This window comes from Camelus bactrianus, chromosome 3 (assembly GCF_048773025.1).
Source record: "Camelus bactrianus isolate YW-2024 breed Bactrian camel chromosome 3, ASM4877302v1, whole genome shotgun sequence".
Taxonomy (NCBI): domain Eukaryota; kingdom Metazoa; phylum Chordata; class Mammalia; order Artiodactyla; family Camelidae; genus Camelus; species Camelus bactrianus.
The window spans coordinates 78,814,245-78,827,748 of NC_133541.1; the positions used below are offsets into that span (position 1 = coordinate 78,814,245).

General features: G+C 33.2%; 1 protein-coding gene across 10 annotated transcripts in view; it reads right to left on the minus strand.

Moving 5' to 3' along the window:
* The window catches only part of APC (APC regulator of WNT signaling pathway), a 125,853-nt gene that overhangs the window by 74,495 nt on the left and 37,854 nt on the right, over positions 1-13,504 (minus strand). For 6 of the 10 annotated variants that reach the window (XM_010971495.3, XM_045507863.2, XM_045507862.2 and 3 more), the window contains exon 2: positions 226-378. The exons of the other annotated variants lie outside the window; for them this stretch is intronic. In XM_010971495.3, coding sequence (XP_010969797.2) covers positions 226-360 — 135 coding nt within the window. In that variant the 5' untranslated portion in view covers positions 361-378. The remainder of the gene's footprint in view (positions 1-225; positions 379-13,504) is intronic. 10 annotated transcript variants of the gene reach the window in all.

The window sequence follows — 13,504 nt, forward strand, 5'->3', positions numbered from 1 at the left end:
CTAGTCACTAGGATTTTACAATCATTTTCTTTATATGATTAGCTGGATGAATTCAGAACATTTTGTTTAAAAATATAAATGTTAACTTTTGCCAGAAAGAGCTTAAATATTACTGCTTAACTTAAAACACACTTTTAGGTAAGTGAAGTGTCTAACCCCAAGTTTATAGGAAGGAGTACTGAATCAAAATGGATAAACTACAATTAAAAGTCACAGTCTTGATACCTTCATATTAGATGCCTCAGTTTCCAGTTTTGTAAGATGATTGGAATTATCTTCTAGCTCTTGTCGAAGATTTGAGTTCTCCATCTTCAGTGCCTCAACTTGCTTTAACAACTGATCATATGAAGCTGCAGCCATCCTTGGCTACCCTTGGACCTATAAGGTTAAAAAGGATTTTGAAATTCACTACTAAAAAATATAGTGGCTGCTTGTTTACAAAGAAAGGAAAAAGAAACAAAACCCTGGGGACATTTAATAAGAAGAATTGTGTTAATGTGGTAGTTTCAGTCTTAAAACAACACTGTGCAAGTAACAGCGTCTTTCTAAGGGAACGGAACACTGGGGTTCTAACTGAAGACAAACAGGACTAAAACAGAAGAGAACTTCACTAGTGTTTGAATACATTTTCCTTTTCACAGGTGGATGAGATTTCTCTTAGGTTAGAATTTTTTCAAGGTTTTTAAGATATTTTAAATGGTTTTACAGGCAAAACTTGGGAAATACAATCATTGATAAGAAATTGATTTATATTGGTAATATTAATTTCTTTCTGGATTTTGTCCAATAGTCACATAATTTTACAGCAAGAATGGATGAATGAGATAAGGTATTGCATTCTATCACTTCTTGTTTGATAAAAGGCTAATCTTAAACATTTTCCACAGGGAAATATGAAGTTCCAAGAAGGCCTCATTAAAAAGGCAGTCATTTAACAAAATAGACACAAGGGAAAGGATTAGACCAAGGCTTCAAATCTTTTGGATAGAAAGATGATAATAATTACTAATATAAAATTCTATTACATTTATCCAAAAGAATGAACATAATAGGCCATGCTATGGCATATGTGTCTTGGGACCACTGTGCTCAGACTGAGGCCAAAAGACAGTTAAAGGAAAATGGATGATTTTAGGAGTAGAGACTCAAACAGAAGTGCAGCAGAGCCTGGCAATTAATTATATGACAGCGAAAGAAGGAAAAAAGAAAGATATAGAAGATAGTCAGGTAGTAAGAGGTCCTTGGTCTTAAGTATTAGAGAATGCTAGGAGTTATCTTAAGACCAACCAAGTTCCAGATGATGTTCTTTTTAGTTTAATCTCAAACTCACTTGGGAATAAATAAAATCCTACCTATCCTTAAGAAATAAAAAATATAACAAAGTTTGTACTCAAGCAATACTTAAAGATATGGACATAAAAACAAGTTTCTATAATAAAAATGCACTACATAAAATAAGGCAGACAAGTTAAAACACTGGCTAGTTATGACAAAATTGGAGTCCAGCAACTGGAAGGTCCTTAACAAGAGAAATTAGGGGACTCAAGTCTCATCTGTTCTCCAGCAGCTAGAGGCAATGATAATCCTGGTGCAACCCTCTGTCACCTGAGGAGGAAAAGAAGTCCTGGGAAGTTGGGATCACTCACAAAAGTCTTCGAGGCTGAAAAGAATGAGCACTAGACTTGTATTTGGAGATCTGGGTCTTAAATTCAGTCTTGGTCATGGTTTTACCTTTGCCCTTTTATTTTAATTCATTTCACCATTTGTAAAATGGACATTTACTATCTGCTCTAATTTAATTCACAGGGATACTGTTAAAATTAAGTTACAGAAGGAAGGTCTAAAAATAAAAGTGCTGTGTAAGTATGTTATATTATAAAATACATATGAAACATAACTTCCTTAGAAAGACCTAACTTTGACCTACCGTTATATAAGTCCCAGTCCCCTGACCAATGGACAAGAGGTAAAGAAGTAGTTCACTCTCTTGAAAAGACAGAAGAGATGCCTCAAAAATAAAGGAGGAATTCATAGGTGGGATCACTTATCTGTTTTACACCATACCATTAATAAGCAGATCTGGAAATAGATAGCACATTTAAAACCATGTGACAGAGGTGGGGAATCTGACAGTATTTAATAATTTAAGCCCTAAATTCTTCATTTCAAATAAAATGTTAACAGGTTACTTTGCACTACAATAATACCAAGAAAAGGCAGTAACAAAGAGAAAGAGATAGGTACACAGAAGTATGTTAAGACACAGAGCTCTTACACACCAACCACAAAAAGAGCTAGATGGGCAAGATGAGGAAGAGACTACTAAGAGTGCGCTTTACTGGAGGGAAAAAAATTCATTCCTTCAGATGGACAATTAAAACATTCAATCATTGTTTCCTCCCCTTTAGAATCAAATCAAATTTAAGTCTTTTCTGCTCTAGACAGCAAGGTTTTTCATGAAATTTTACAGGAAAAATGAGAGTAATATTTTGCGTTATATCCTTTTAGGATATTGCAGCCATCCCTAACAAAACTGCTTTCTGAAAAATTAAAGAAATCATTAATTTACTTTAGAATGACTTTTATACAATTACAAGAATTTCATATCAAATATTTCTTAAATGCAGGCCACTTGGCAACATTTTAAAAAAATCAAAATTTAATTCATGAAATGGAGAAAACTTGTGAATCTTTCACTTTACTGAGAGTATACAAACATCTCAATTTGTTTTTCAGTAAAGATGCCCACTAAAGAGATCTTTACCCCTTAAGAGTAGGGTAGGGGAGAAGAAAGCAAAAGGACTGTCATTTACGCTTTTACTCAAATGTTCACTGCGGAACAAATTTACAAGTATCCTTAGAAATTAATGCAAAGAGGCTGAAAAGTTTAGGCAAGCAAGGGATACTCAATTAGAATTAAATCTGGAGGATTCTTTATCATAATTTAAGAAATTTGCAATCAACTTTTAAAAATTAGTCAAGCTTTTATTGTTTTGTTTTAATGAATTAGAAAAGATGTATTTGCCAGTACTTTTACATGGTAAAATGACAGGAGAGGAAAATACCAATAGAAAGAGAAGAAACCGAAAGAATCATAAAACATTACTTTGTTCAATTCCATGCAAATGAACTTGAAAACCTAAATGAAACAGATAATCAGACAATGTAATTTATCAAAACAAACCACATAAAGATGGAAAATCTAAAATTTACAATAAAAATCACTATTAGAAAATAACATTATTCAACATATTAATGGATCTACATAGAAAAAAAAATTATCATACCAAAGGTGATGAAAAGACTCTATAAATTCAATGCCCATTCTTGCTGAAAATACTGAACACAGAAAGACACTTCTTTAACACAATGTATGTCAACCCCAAAATCAGCACCATACTTAATGTGGAAACACTCAATATACTATATTCCTAAAGTCAGGGAAAGCTGTTTTTACCACTCTCACTCATTATAGTAGTCAACACAACTAAAGAATGAAATTAGCAAGGAATACCACTGGTAGATGATATAGTTCTTTATCTAGAGTATAAAAAAGAATCAACTAAATATTACTATAAGATAATTCAGTAATTTAGTGTGGTACAAAATATACAGAAATCTCTCCTTTATATGTGCAAAGAGAAACCAAGTAAAGAGGAAACGGAATAAAAGATCTTACAACACTTCTGTAAGACAAAAAGGTAGGTTTCAACAAATGGGAAGACATACCTTGTTTGTGCATATAATGATTCAGGGTCATAAGGATGTCATTTCTCCCTAAGTTAATTTATAAATTTTATACAGTTCCAATAAAAATACTATACAAGATTTTTTTAAAATTTTGTTTTCTGCAGTTAGACAACTGGAAAAATCAAAGAAGCAAAAAAAGGAAAATATGAAAAGAGAAGAGTAGGAGCAGACCTACCTACCACATATTAAAATATTGTACAAAACCATTATAATTAAAATCATATGTAGTTAACTGCTTTGTAACAGTAAGTTAATTTCTTAGTTCTGACTGTTATACTATGAATGTGTAAGATGTTAACATTAGGGGCAGCTGAGTGAAGGGTTCATGGGAATTCTCTACTATTTTTCCAAAGCCCATAGATTAAAAAGCTATGATACTGGCATCTGATCAATCAGGGAATACATTTTTTAAAAAATTTCAGAAGTAAATATATGTAAATTTAGTCATGAAAAAGGTAACATCTCAAACACATGTGACAAGATGAACTTAAATAAGTGGCAGTGGACACAGGACAGTCATGAGGAAACAGACAGAACTGCACCTATTCCTTATACTATACACTAGGAGAAACTACAAAAGGACAAGGAATTTAAATGTTTAAAAACATCATGTGGCATTTAAATTATGAAAACAGCTCCCTTTTAAATTGAGGATACTAAAATGGAATACAGCCTCTTCCAAATAGGCTATTATGGAGCTATGAACATTTAAATCTTAACTGATTTGTTAATAGGTGTAAGGCACATGGAGGGCCTATTGGAGCTCTGAAGTGGTGATGTCTAATTACTATGCTAGGAGTAACAGATCGGATTTTTAGGTTACTTCAAACAAACAGGAAAGACTTATTTGCTATAAAAGCATAACTATTTTAAAATAAATATGATACATCCATGCAGTGGAATTATTACATTGGCATTAAAAGAATAAGGTTGATGTAAAAACCAACAACAACAAAAAAGGCAAAAACAAAAAAAGAGAGTGCAGATCACTATGTCTCATATTGTCCATCCTGCTCTAGTAAAAAATAAAAGGACTGTATAAAGATAAAAATGTCATTGAAAGGATATACAAATATACAGCCATTGACTCTGGGAAAAAGGTCTCAGGTTTGCTGAGGCTTTTCCTTTTTTTTTTTTTCAAACTGAAGTACCACCAGTTACAATGTATCAATTTCTGGTGTACAGCACAATGTCCCAGTCATGCATTATATACACACACATACATACTTACATACATACATACACATATATTCGTTTTCATATTTTTTTCATTACAGGTTATTACAAGATTCTGAACATAGTTCCCCATGAAGTGTTCTTTTTCACTGTAACTTTTTGTACGGTCTGAAGATCAAAGCAAAAAGTTGGTTTTTTTGAAAAGACTGAACATGATTATGGAGACAGAAGAGCCCAAACATTTAAAATGAACAAAATTCAAAGGTAGGGGTGAAATGACTCAAGAAGCAGCAGAAAACCTTAACAGTTCTACAACTATTGAAAAACTGAAACAGTAGTTAAGTATGTCCCCTCCTCCCAACACAAAAAATACAAGATCCAAATGGTTTTACAGATATCTTCTACCAAACATTTGAGAAATAAATCATTCCAACTATACAAACTTTTCAAGAACAGAAATACAGGAAATACTCCCCAATGCATTCTATGAGGCCCATACAATTATAAAAGTCAAAGGTAGTGTGAAAAAGAATAATCATAGGCTAGCATCATTTATGAATACTGATACAAATATCCTGAACAAAATATCAGGAAACAATATAACAGTACACAGTAAAAAAAAAGTCTATAGCAGAATCATGCTGAGTTTACTCCAGGAATGCAAGGAGTTTAACATTAGATAATTTATATGTCATTCACTACATTAAAATACTAAAGAAAATCCATATGATTATCTCATTAGTCAAAGAGAAAATATTTGAAAAAAAGTCATTATCTATTCAACATAAAAAGTCAATAAACTGGAAACAGAGGGAACACGCCAAAAACTTACAGTAAACATCATTCTTAATAGTGAGATATTAGAGGCATTCTTTTAAAAATCAAAGACAAGTTAAGGATGTCTACTATTACTACTTCTATTCATCACAGTCATGGCAGTTCTAATTAGGATAGTAAATTTTTAAAAAGGAAAGAAAAACAACTGGAAAGGAAGAAACAAAACAAAAATCTAAAGAAATATGAAAATTTAACAAGTTAGATAAAAAAGAAAATCAGACTGAACCTCACCTATTTTTTAATTCTTTTTTCTTTATTTAACAACCAATGTATGTCCTTACTCTCCATTCTACTTCTCTTCCTTTTCTCTACTAAGGTCCTGTAGGTGGTGATATTCAGTCTTGTATCTGCTATATTCTTTCCCCATGCCTTCCTTTCCTTTCCATTCTGTAAATGGCTACATTCATTGGCTGGACTCCACCCAAGACCATCCCAAGTGAGGGCAAGCTCCAAGATGGCCACCAAAATCACCTGGAATAGGAGTTGGCAAACATTTTCTGCAAGGAATGGATAATAAAAAAGACTTTGTAGGCCATAAGATTTCTGTTACAACTACTTGACTTTATTGCTGTAGCACAAAAGCAGCCACAGATAATACATAAATAAATGTACATGACCGAGTTCAAATAAAACTTAGTTTTTTCAAAACTGGTGGCAATCTGTTGACCTCTCACCCAGAGCAAGAATTCCCAATTATGGCTTTCAAACACCCCAAGTATCCCACATAATTTCAAAGGCTATTAAGAAGAAATTCTCAAAATTAATACTTTACTTTTAAATAACAGGAAGTAACTTGCTGTGCTGGAAAGAATGGAGACCTAGGAAGTCTTAAGGTTTTTGATTATTTTTCAGCAATCATTTTTAATTTCCATGATTTCTTCTTCTTCCAGAAATTTGTTGCAATCTTGATCAGGCTCCCTCTCACTCTGTGGTATGGTACTGTAAGCACATAATTTCTTTGAATCTTTTTTTCTATCACTTTATAATGCGGTCTTAAGAGAAAGAGGAGATAAATGCAAATGATTAATTCACTAGCTTGTGTCAGAAAGTATTTTTGACATTAAGATTTTTAATTCATATAGAATTTTTATTTTGTAATAGTATGAGTATATAGTTCTTTAACTGTATTGTGTGCCATATGGATAACTGATTACATAAGCACTATTCATTAACCAAAACATTTTCCCACTGGACAGAAATGTGTATCTTATTATATGCCAAATTCTCATATATACATAGAATTGTAACTGTGCTACATTTATATTAATTTGAGATAGATTACATTCCTATGATATTAAATCTTACATCTCTGTGTCATGAATAATTCAGGTCCTTCAGTCAAATTTTCTACTTTCTTCAAGAAAAAGTCCTGTGCATTTTTTATCAAATTCATTTCTGGGTTTTTTTTGGTTGTTGTTTGATTTGCCATGAATGAAATACCACCATTCCCTACCAGATATTGCTAGTACAGATAAAAGCTGATTTTATTTAATACATATCCCTTACGGACCCACCTTATCAAATTATCCTATGAATTCTAACAGATTTTCCTGTAGATTTCTGGGTAGGCAATCATATAATCTGTAAGTAAAGATCACTGTCTCTTTTTTCCCAATATTTACACTTCATTTCTTTTTATCTTTTCGTTAGCTTGAAACTTCAAAATAATGTTGAACAATAGTGATCTTATTCCTGATTTTAATAGGAATGGTTTAGTATTTCATCATTTAATAATCTTAGATTTCAGTTAACTATTTATAACATGTTTAGGTATTTTTCTTTTATTTAAAAAACTGTATTAGGAGTGGCTTCAAATGATTTTATAGCACCTTTTCATATAACATATAACCACAGTTTTTTCTCTTAATTTGCTGATGCTGTAAATTACCATATTTTGTCATTTTGACCCATCTTCCATTCCTGCAATAAATAAACCCTGCTTGTTCTTATTTTTCAGTATTTCATGTGGAATTTTTATAAGAGAAACCAGTTTAAGATTTTTATAGTATTTTAAAATAAGGTATTAATTTTATGCTAAGTTTACAAAATAAATTGGTAGGAAGTTTCTCATCTTAATTTTATATGTTCTAGAATAGTATGAAAAATAATTTGTCTAGCCTTTGGGAAAGTCAGTCGGAATGCAGATCAGAAAGTGACTGTTTAGAGGAAAGATTTTTGAGTACTTTAAAATTTCTTCTGTGGTTAAGTCTTTTCATGCTTTCTTCATCTTCTTGTACCAATCTGATTCATTAATAGTTCACCAGTAAATTATCTATTTTCTCTAGCTTTTCAAGTATGTTAGCACAGAGTTGTATATATTCTTTTAAAAATTCGTCTCCTTTCCCATTCATGCTTTTTATCTTTTGTTCCTTAAACAGCCTTTGTAGGGTTTCATCTATTTTATTGATCTTTACCCCCAAAAAATCAACTTTTGGTGTTATATGTCCTTTCCACTATTTTGTTTTCTATTTTATTCATTTCTGCATTTACCTTTACTAATTATATCCTCTTATTTTCCACTGGTTTATTTTGTTTTTTATTGTTAAATTGAGTATTAATTCATTTATTTCCTTACTTTCTTTACATGTTCATTTGTCACTGTCTTCTTTAATAATATATATATTTAAGGTACTAATTTTCTTCTCAGTACAGCCTTAGTCATGTTTCATACGTTTTAATACAAAGTATTTGCCCCTTTATTATTTCCTGGTAATTCATAATTTCAATGTTGATTTCCTCTTTGACTTGGTGATACTTCAAAGGTTCTTCTCAATTTACTAGGTGTATAAGATGACTTTTGAGTCATCTTTTTATTGCCTTAATTTGTTTTTTAGATTGACTGGAGATTGTTGCCTATAAAATTGCTACCATTTAGATTCTTTTAAGGTTTGCATTGTAGTCAAGAATAAGACTAATTTTTATAAATATCTCACTGAAATTTAAAAAAAGGAAAAAGTCTACAAAGTTCTCAAAATTCTATACATGTCTAGTGACTGGAGCATACTATTTAAATCCTCTATATAACTTCATATTTTTTATTTGATATGTGAAATTTAGAAAGCCTACCACTTATTGCATACTTACAACATGCCATGTACTATAATAAGGGTCTTACGTATATATATGTGTGCGTGTATATATATAATTTAATCTTTACAAATGTGAGGTAGGTATCACTTCTTATTTTAGAGTTAAGGAAGATAGGACTTCAAAATGGCAAATAATTTTAGTAAAAATGTAGATCAAGCGGTTAAGCCAGGATTCACACTCATAATTGTTCCCAATGCTCATACTCTTAAGACCATGTATTACTACCTCTACGTGGCTTTCATGATCTGTTATACCCAATAGCAATCTATGTTCCGAACTTATTTTGTATTAAGTCCCAGCATAACCCTTCTCAAGTAATTCCCTCCTCACTATTCTATACAAACTATTTTGTACTTTTGCTCATAATTCATCTCCTTTTTGAATGCCCCTTTCTTCTTCCCTCTGCTTTGTTGTAACACATTCCCAAACTTTAAGGCCCAGTTCTGTTGCCTTACATAAAACCTTCTTGTCTCCTACAGCCAATGAGTCTTCCTGTTGATTGTACAGTAAATACTAGACAACTTGGTTCAAGTGTTCTCAGTTACTCCATTTTACTTTGGCGAGTTTTGTTTTCCACCATTAAGACAAGGTTTATATCTAATACTTAGCTTTTGTAATTTGTAAATGTTTTACTCAGTGATAACCATGAAAAGACATGCAAGAATAAACAGAAATAGCACTTTATCAGCCATGTAAGACAAAGAAGAAAAGAAAGAGCACACAAATTTAGATAATGTCCAATATGACTCTTCCATTAAAAGAGTAAGATAATGGATTTCTCTCTATGTTAATTTAAATCAACAAACATTTGAAAACTTAAATATTCACAAGGTAGTACGCAAATACCATAATAAGGTTTTGCAGGTGGAACTGTGTTTCCCAAAATATGTTCAACACAGGTGGCTAACCTCCGGTACCTGTGAAAAGTGACTTCATTTGGAAACAGGGTCTTTGCAGATGTATTCAAGTTAAAATGAGGTCTTACTGGATTAGTGTGGGTCCTAAATCCAATGACTGGCATCTTTAAAAGAAGGCCATGAGAAAAAATGAATACAGAGACACAGGGAAAACTCCATGTGACAATGGAGGTAGACTGGAGTGTGGCAGCTGCAAGCCAAGGAATGCTGAAGACTGACAGCATCCACCACAAACTAGGGAGAAAGGCAAGGAACATATTCTCCCTCAGAGTACCCAGAAGGAACCAACTTTGCAGACAAATTGATTTTGTACCTCCACCTTCAAAACAGTGAGTGAATAGATTTCTACAGTTTTAAACCACTGATGTGTGGCACTCTGTCACAGCAGCTCCACAAGACAGGGGAAAAGATAAACAGATATGTTCATTATTCTCCAATATCTTATTATCTAGCAAATAAGTAGTATTCCAGGAGAAAGGGTAAATAAGATCAGTACACAAATATATCACACATTTGTGTCCCACCTTGCATTCTCTTGGCTCACTCTAACTCTAGTCCTTGCCACATCAATCAGCTCACTGCAGAAATAAACTGATAGCATGTCAGCTGCATCAGATATCCTTCTGCTTTCTGTTCTAGGACCTCTGTGAACCCTAGTGTGGGCCCCCAACATTCATGTATGTACAACCTATAAAACAGTGAACACTTGATGGGGCAATCCTTGACTAAAAGGGAAAGGAGCTAATACATGTAATTCTTTTCCTTAGGTGGACAATTCATATAGTTCCTCTAAAAGTCCTGGCTCTCAGGACTTTCCAAATTGTCCCAAGTGGTGACGAACTTGAGAGTACGTACTTATACTGGCTGTCCCTCTTTGCTATTTAACTCTTTTTAGGCCATTACTCCTGTTCCTGGATCACTTCCCAAAGCAAGTATTTCACAGAAGGTTTTGCCTCAAGATCCTAATTTACAGGGGACCCAGGCTAAGATACAAATAACTTACAATTCAAAGGCAAGTTTGGGTTCAAAAGCATTGATAGAGTCTCTGGGAGTTATATCTTGCTGAGAAAAATTGGAGATAAGAGCATAAATATGGAGTAGAACCACATTATGGCTAGGTGACTTCACAATGTGAGGAAGATGAGGTTTGGACAGAGTACCCACAGAAATGGTATGATAACAAGCCTAAAAGGTACAAGGCCATGTTGTTTTAACGTTTCTCAGTTTCTACTATAAACTATGACAGAACTATTATACCGATATAAATTAAGTGACAATAAAACCAAGAACCTAAAAATAGCTAGTGGAAAATATATTTCAATACTCTTCAATGGATATCTGCTTCCCACCCTAGTTACCATTACATACAATACTATAAACAAATCTGGTAAATGAAAATCTGACTTTACCCCAAAAAGTAACATTCATTCACAAAAATATAACTTAAGAAAAACCCTTAAGCTTAAAACAAAGAGCTCACAGAGAAAAAAATGTGACAATGAGTGTGTATATGTCCATGTATGACTGAAAAATTGTGCTGAACACTGGAATTTGACACAACATTGTAAAATGATTATAAATCAATAAAAAATGTTTAAAAAATTAAAAAAAAACAAAGAAATGTATGTGTATGTCTTTAAAAAAAAAGAACTCTTATGTGTATGCCTGTAACAGACAGGATAATGGCCCCACAAAGATGTCCAGGTCCTAACCCCAGAAACTAGTGAATATGTTAACTTCCATGGCTAAAGAGACTTTGCAGATGTGAGTAAGTAAAAGATCATAACACGGGGAAATTTTCCTGGATTATATAGGTGGACCTACCATAACCGCAAGGGTTCTTATAAGAAGGAGACAGAAGAGTCAAAGTCAGAGAAGGATATAAGACAATAGAAACAGAGTCAGAGAGAGATTTACTGTGCTGCTCACACACAGATGGAGGAAGAGGCCATGAGCCAAGGAAAGTAGTTGTCTTCTAGAAGATGGAAAAAAGCATGGAAATGGATTCTCCCCGTGAGCTTCTGGAGGAAGTACAGCACTGCTGCTATCTTGATTTTGGTCTAGTGAAAACTATTTTAGACTTCTGACCTCCAGAATTGTAAGACAATAAATTTGGGTTGTTTTAAACATTGTTTTGATAGGAAAAAAATGCCCAATGATTCAGTGACCCTTCTCCAAAGGATAAACTCCAGTGAAATCTCATTGGTCATGCAGTGATTTTAAAATATATTCACAATTTCTCTGACCTTATACCTTCAAAAACTGCAGCTTAATTTATCTCCTCTTATATGGGCTGGACTTGAGAGACTCACTTCTAATAAAGAGTATATGGGAGAAGTGATAGTGTAAGACTTCAGAGACTATGTTATAAATGGATTCCTTCTTGCTTTTTCTCTCTGGGATCACTGGGGGAAGCCAGCTGCAATGTCACAAAGACACTCAAGCAGCCCTATGTAGAGGCCCATGGCAAAGAATTGAGGCCTTCTGCCAACAGTCAGGAGAAACAGACTGAGTGAGCCATCTTGGAAGTGGGTCCTCCAGTCTAGTCAAGCCTTCAGATGACTATAGCCATGGCTGAAATCTTAATTGTAACTTTAAGAGAGATTCTGAACCATACTACCCAATTAAGACATTCCTAACTTTCTGCCCCTAAACTCTAAAATAATAAATATTTGTTGTTTAAGCCAGTAAGATTTGGGGTAATTTACTGTTTACTGATCTGTAACTAACATAGTCTATAAGAAGTCATGTACAAGGGTGTATATCACAGCAAAGTTTGTGGTACAAGAGATTTGGAAAAAACCTAGGGCCTTCACACCTGATAGATACTACAGAACATTATACAGCATAGTTAGCATCGCAAACTAGATGGACATAAAGTAAAATAGATAGAGATCTTAAAAACAGGACTGAGTTTTAAAATGTTCAAAAGTTATATAAATTAAAAACAAAGCTGGGTACATAAACCAAAGAAGCAGAAGCAGGGACTCAAACAGATACTTGTGCACCCATGTTTAGAGCAGCATTATTCACCAAAGCCAAAAGGTGGAAGCAACCCCAGCATCCATCAAAAGATAAACAGATAAAAAAAAATGTGGTATATATACAACAGAGTATCATTCAGCCTCAAAGATGATGGAAATTCTGGCACATGCAACAACACAGATGAACTCTGAAGACATTATGCTAAGTGAAATAAGCCAGTCATAAAAGGACAAATATTGTATGATTCCTCTTATATGAAGTTCTTAGGGAAGTCAAATTCATAGAGAGAGAAAATAGAATGGTGGCTGCCAGGAACTGAGGGGAAAGAGGTAATGGGAGTTAAGGGTTTAAAGGGTAGAGTTTCATCTGGGGAATGTGAAAAAGATACAGAGATGGTTTATGATACATTCACAACAATATGAACCCACTTAATGACAGAGAACTATATATACACTTAAAAATGGTTAAGTTGGTAAATTTTATGTATGTATATTTTACCTCAATAAAAAACCTCAACTATAAAAATAGACACACAAAATGATGCTAATATTTCACAAGAATTAACGCATGTTTAAGAAGACATTTGAATGAGTGCCTATGAAAGGACTGGGAGAAGGGCATGGTTGAATAAAGGGGGAAAGGCTTGTCTTATATGGACTGACGATGTCAGGATTTGATTTATAAAAACAATTTTCAAGAATGTGAGATGTCGCCTATACCAAAACAAGCGACTTACAGAAATCAGGAAT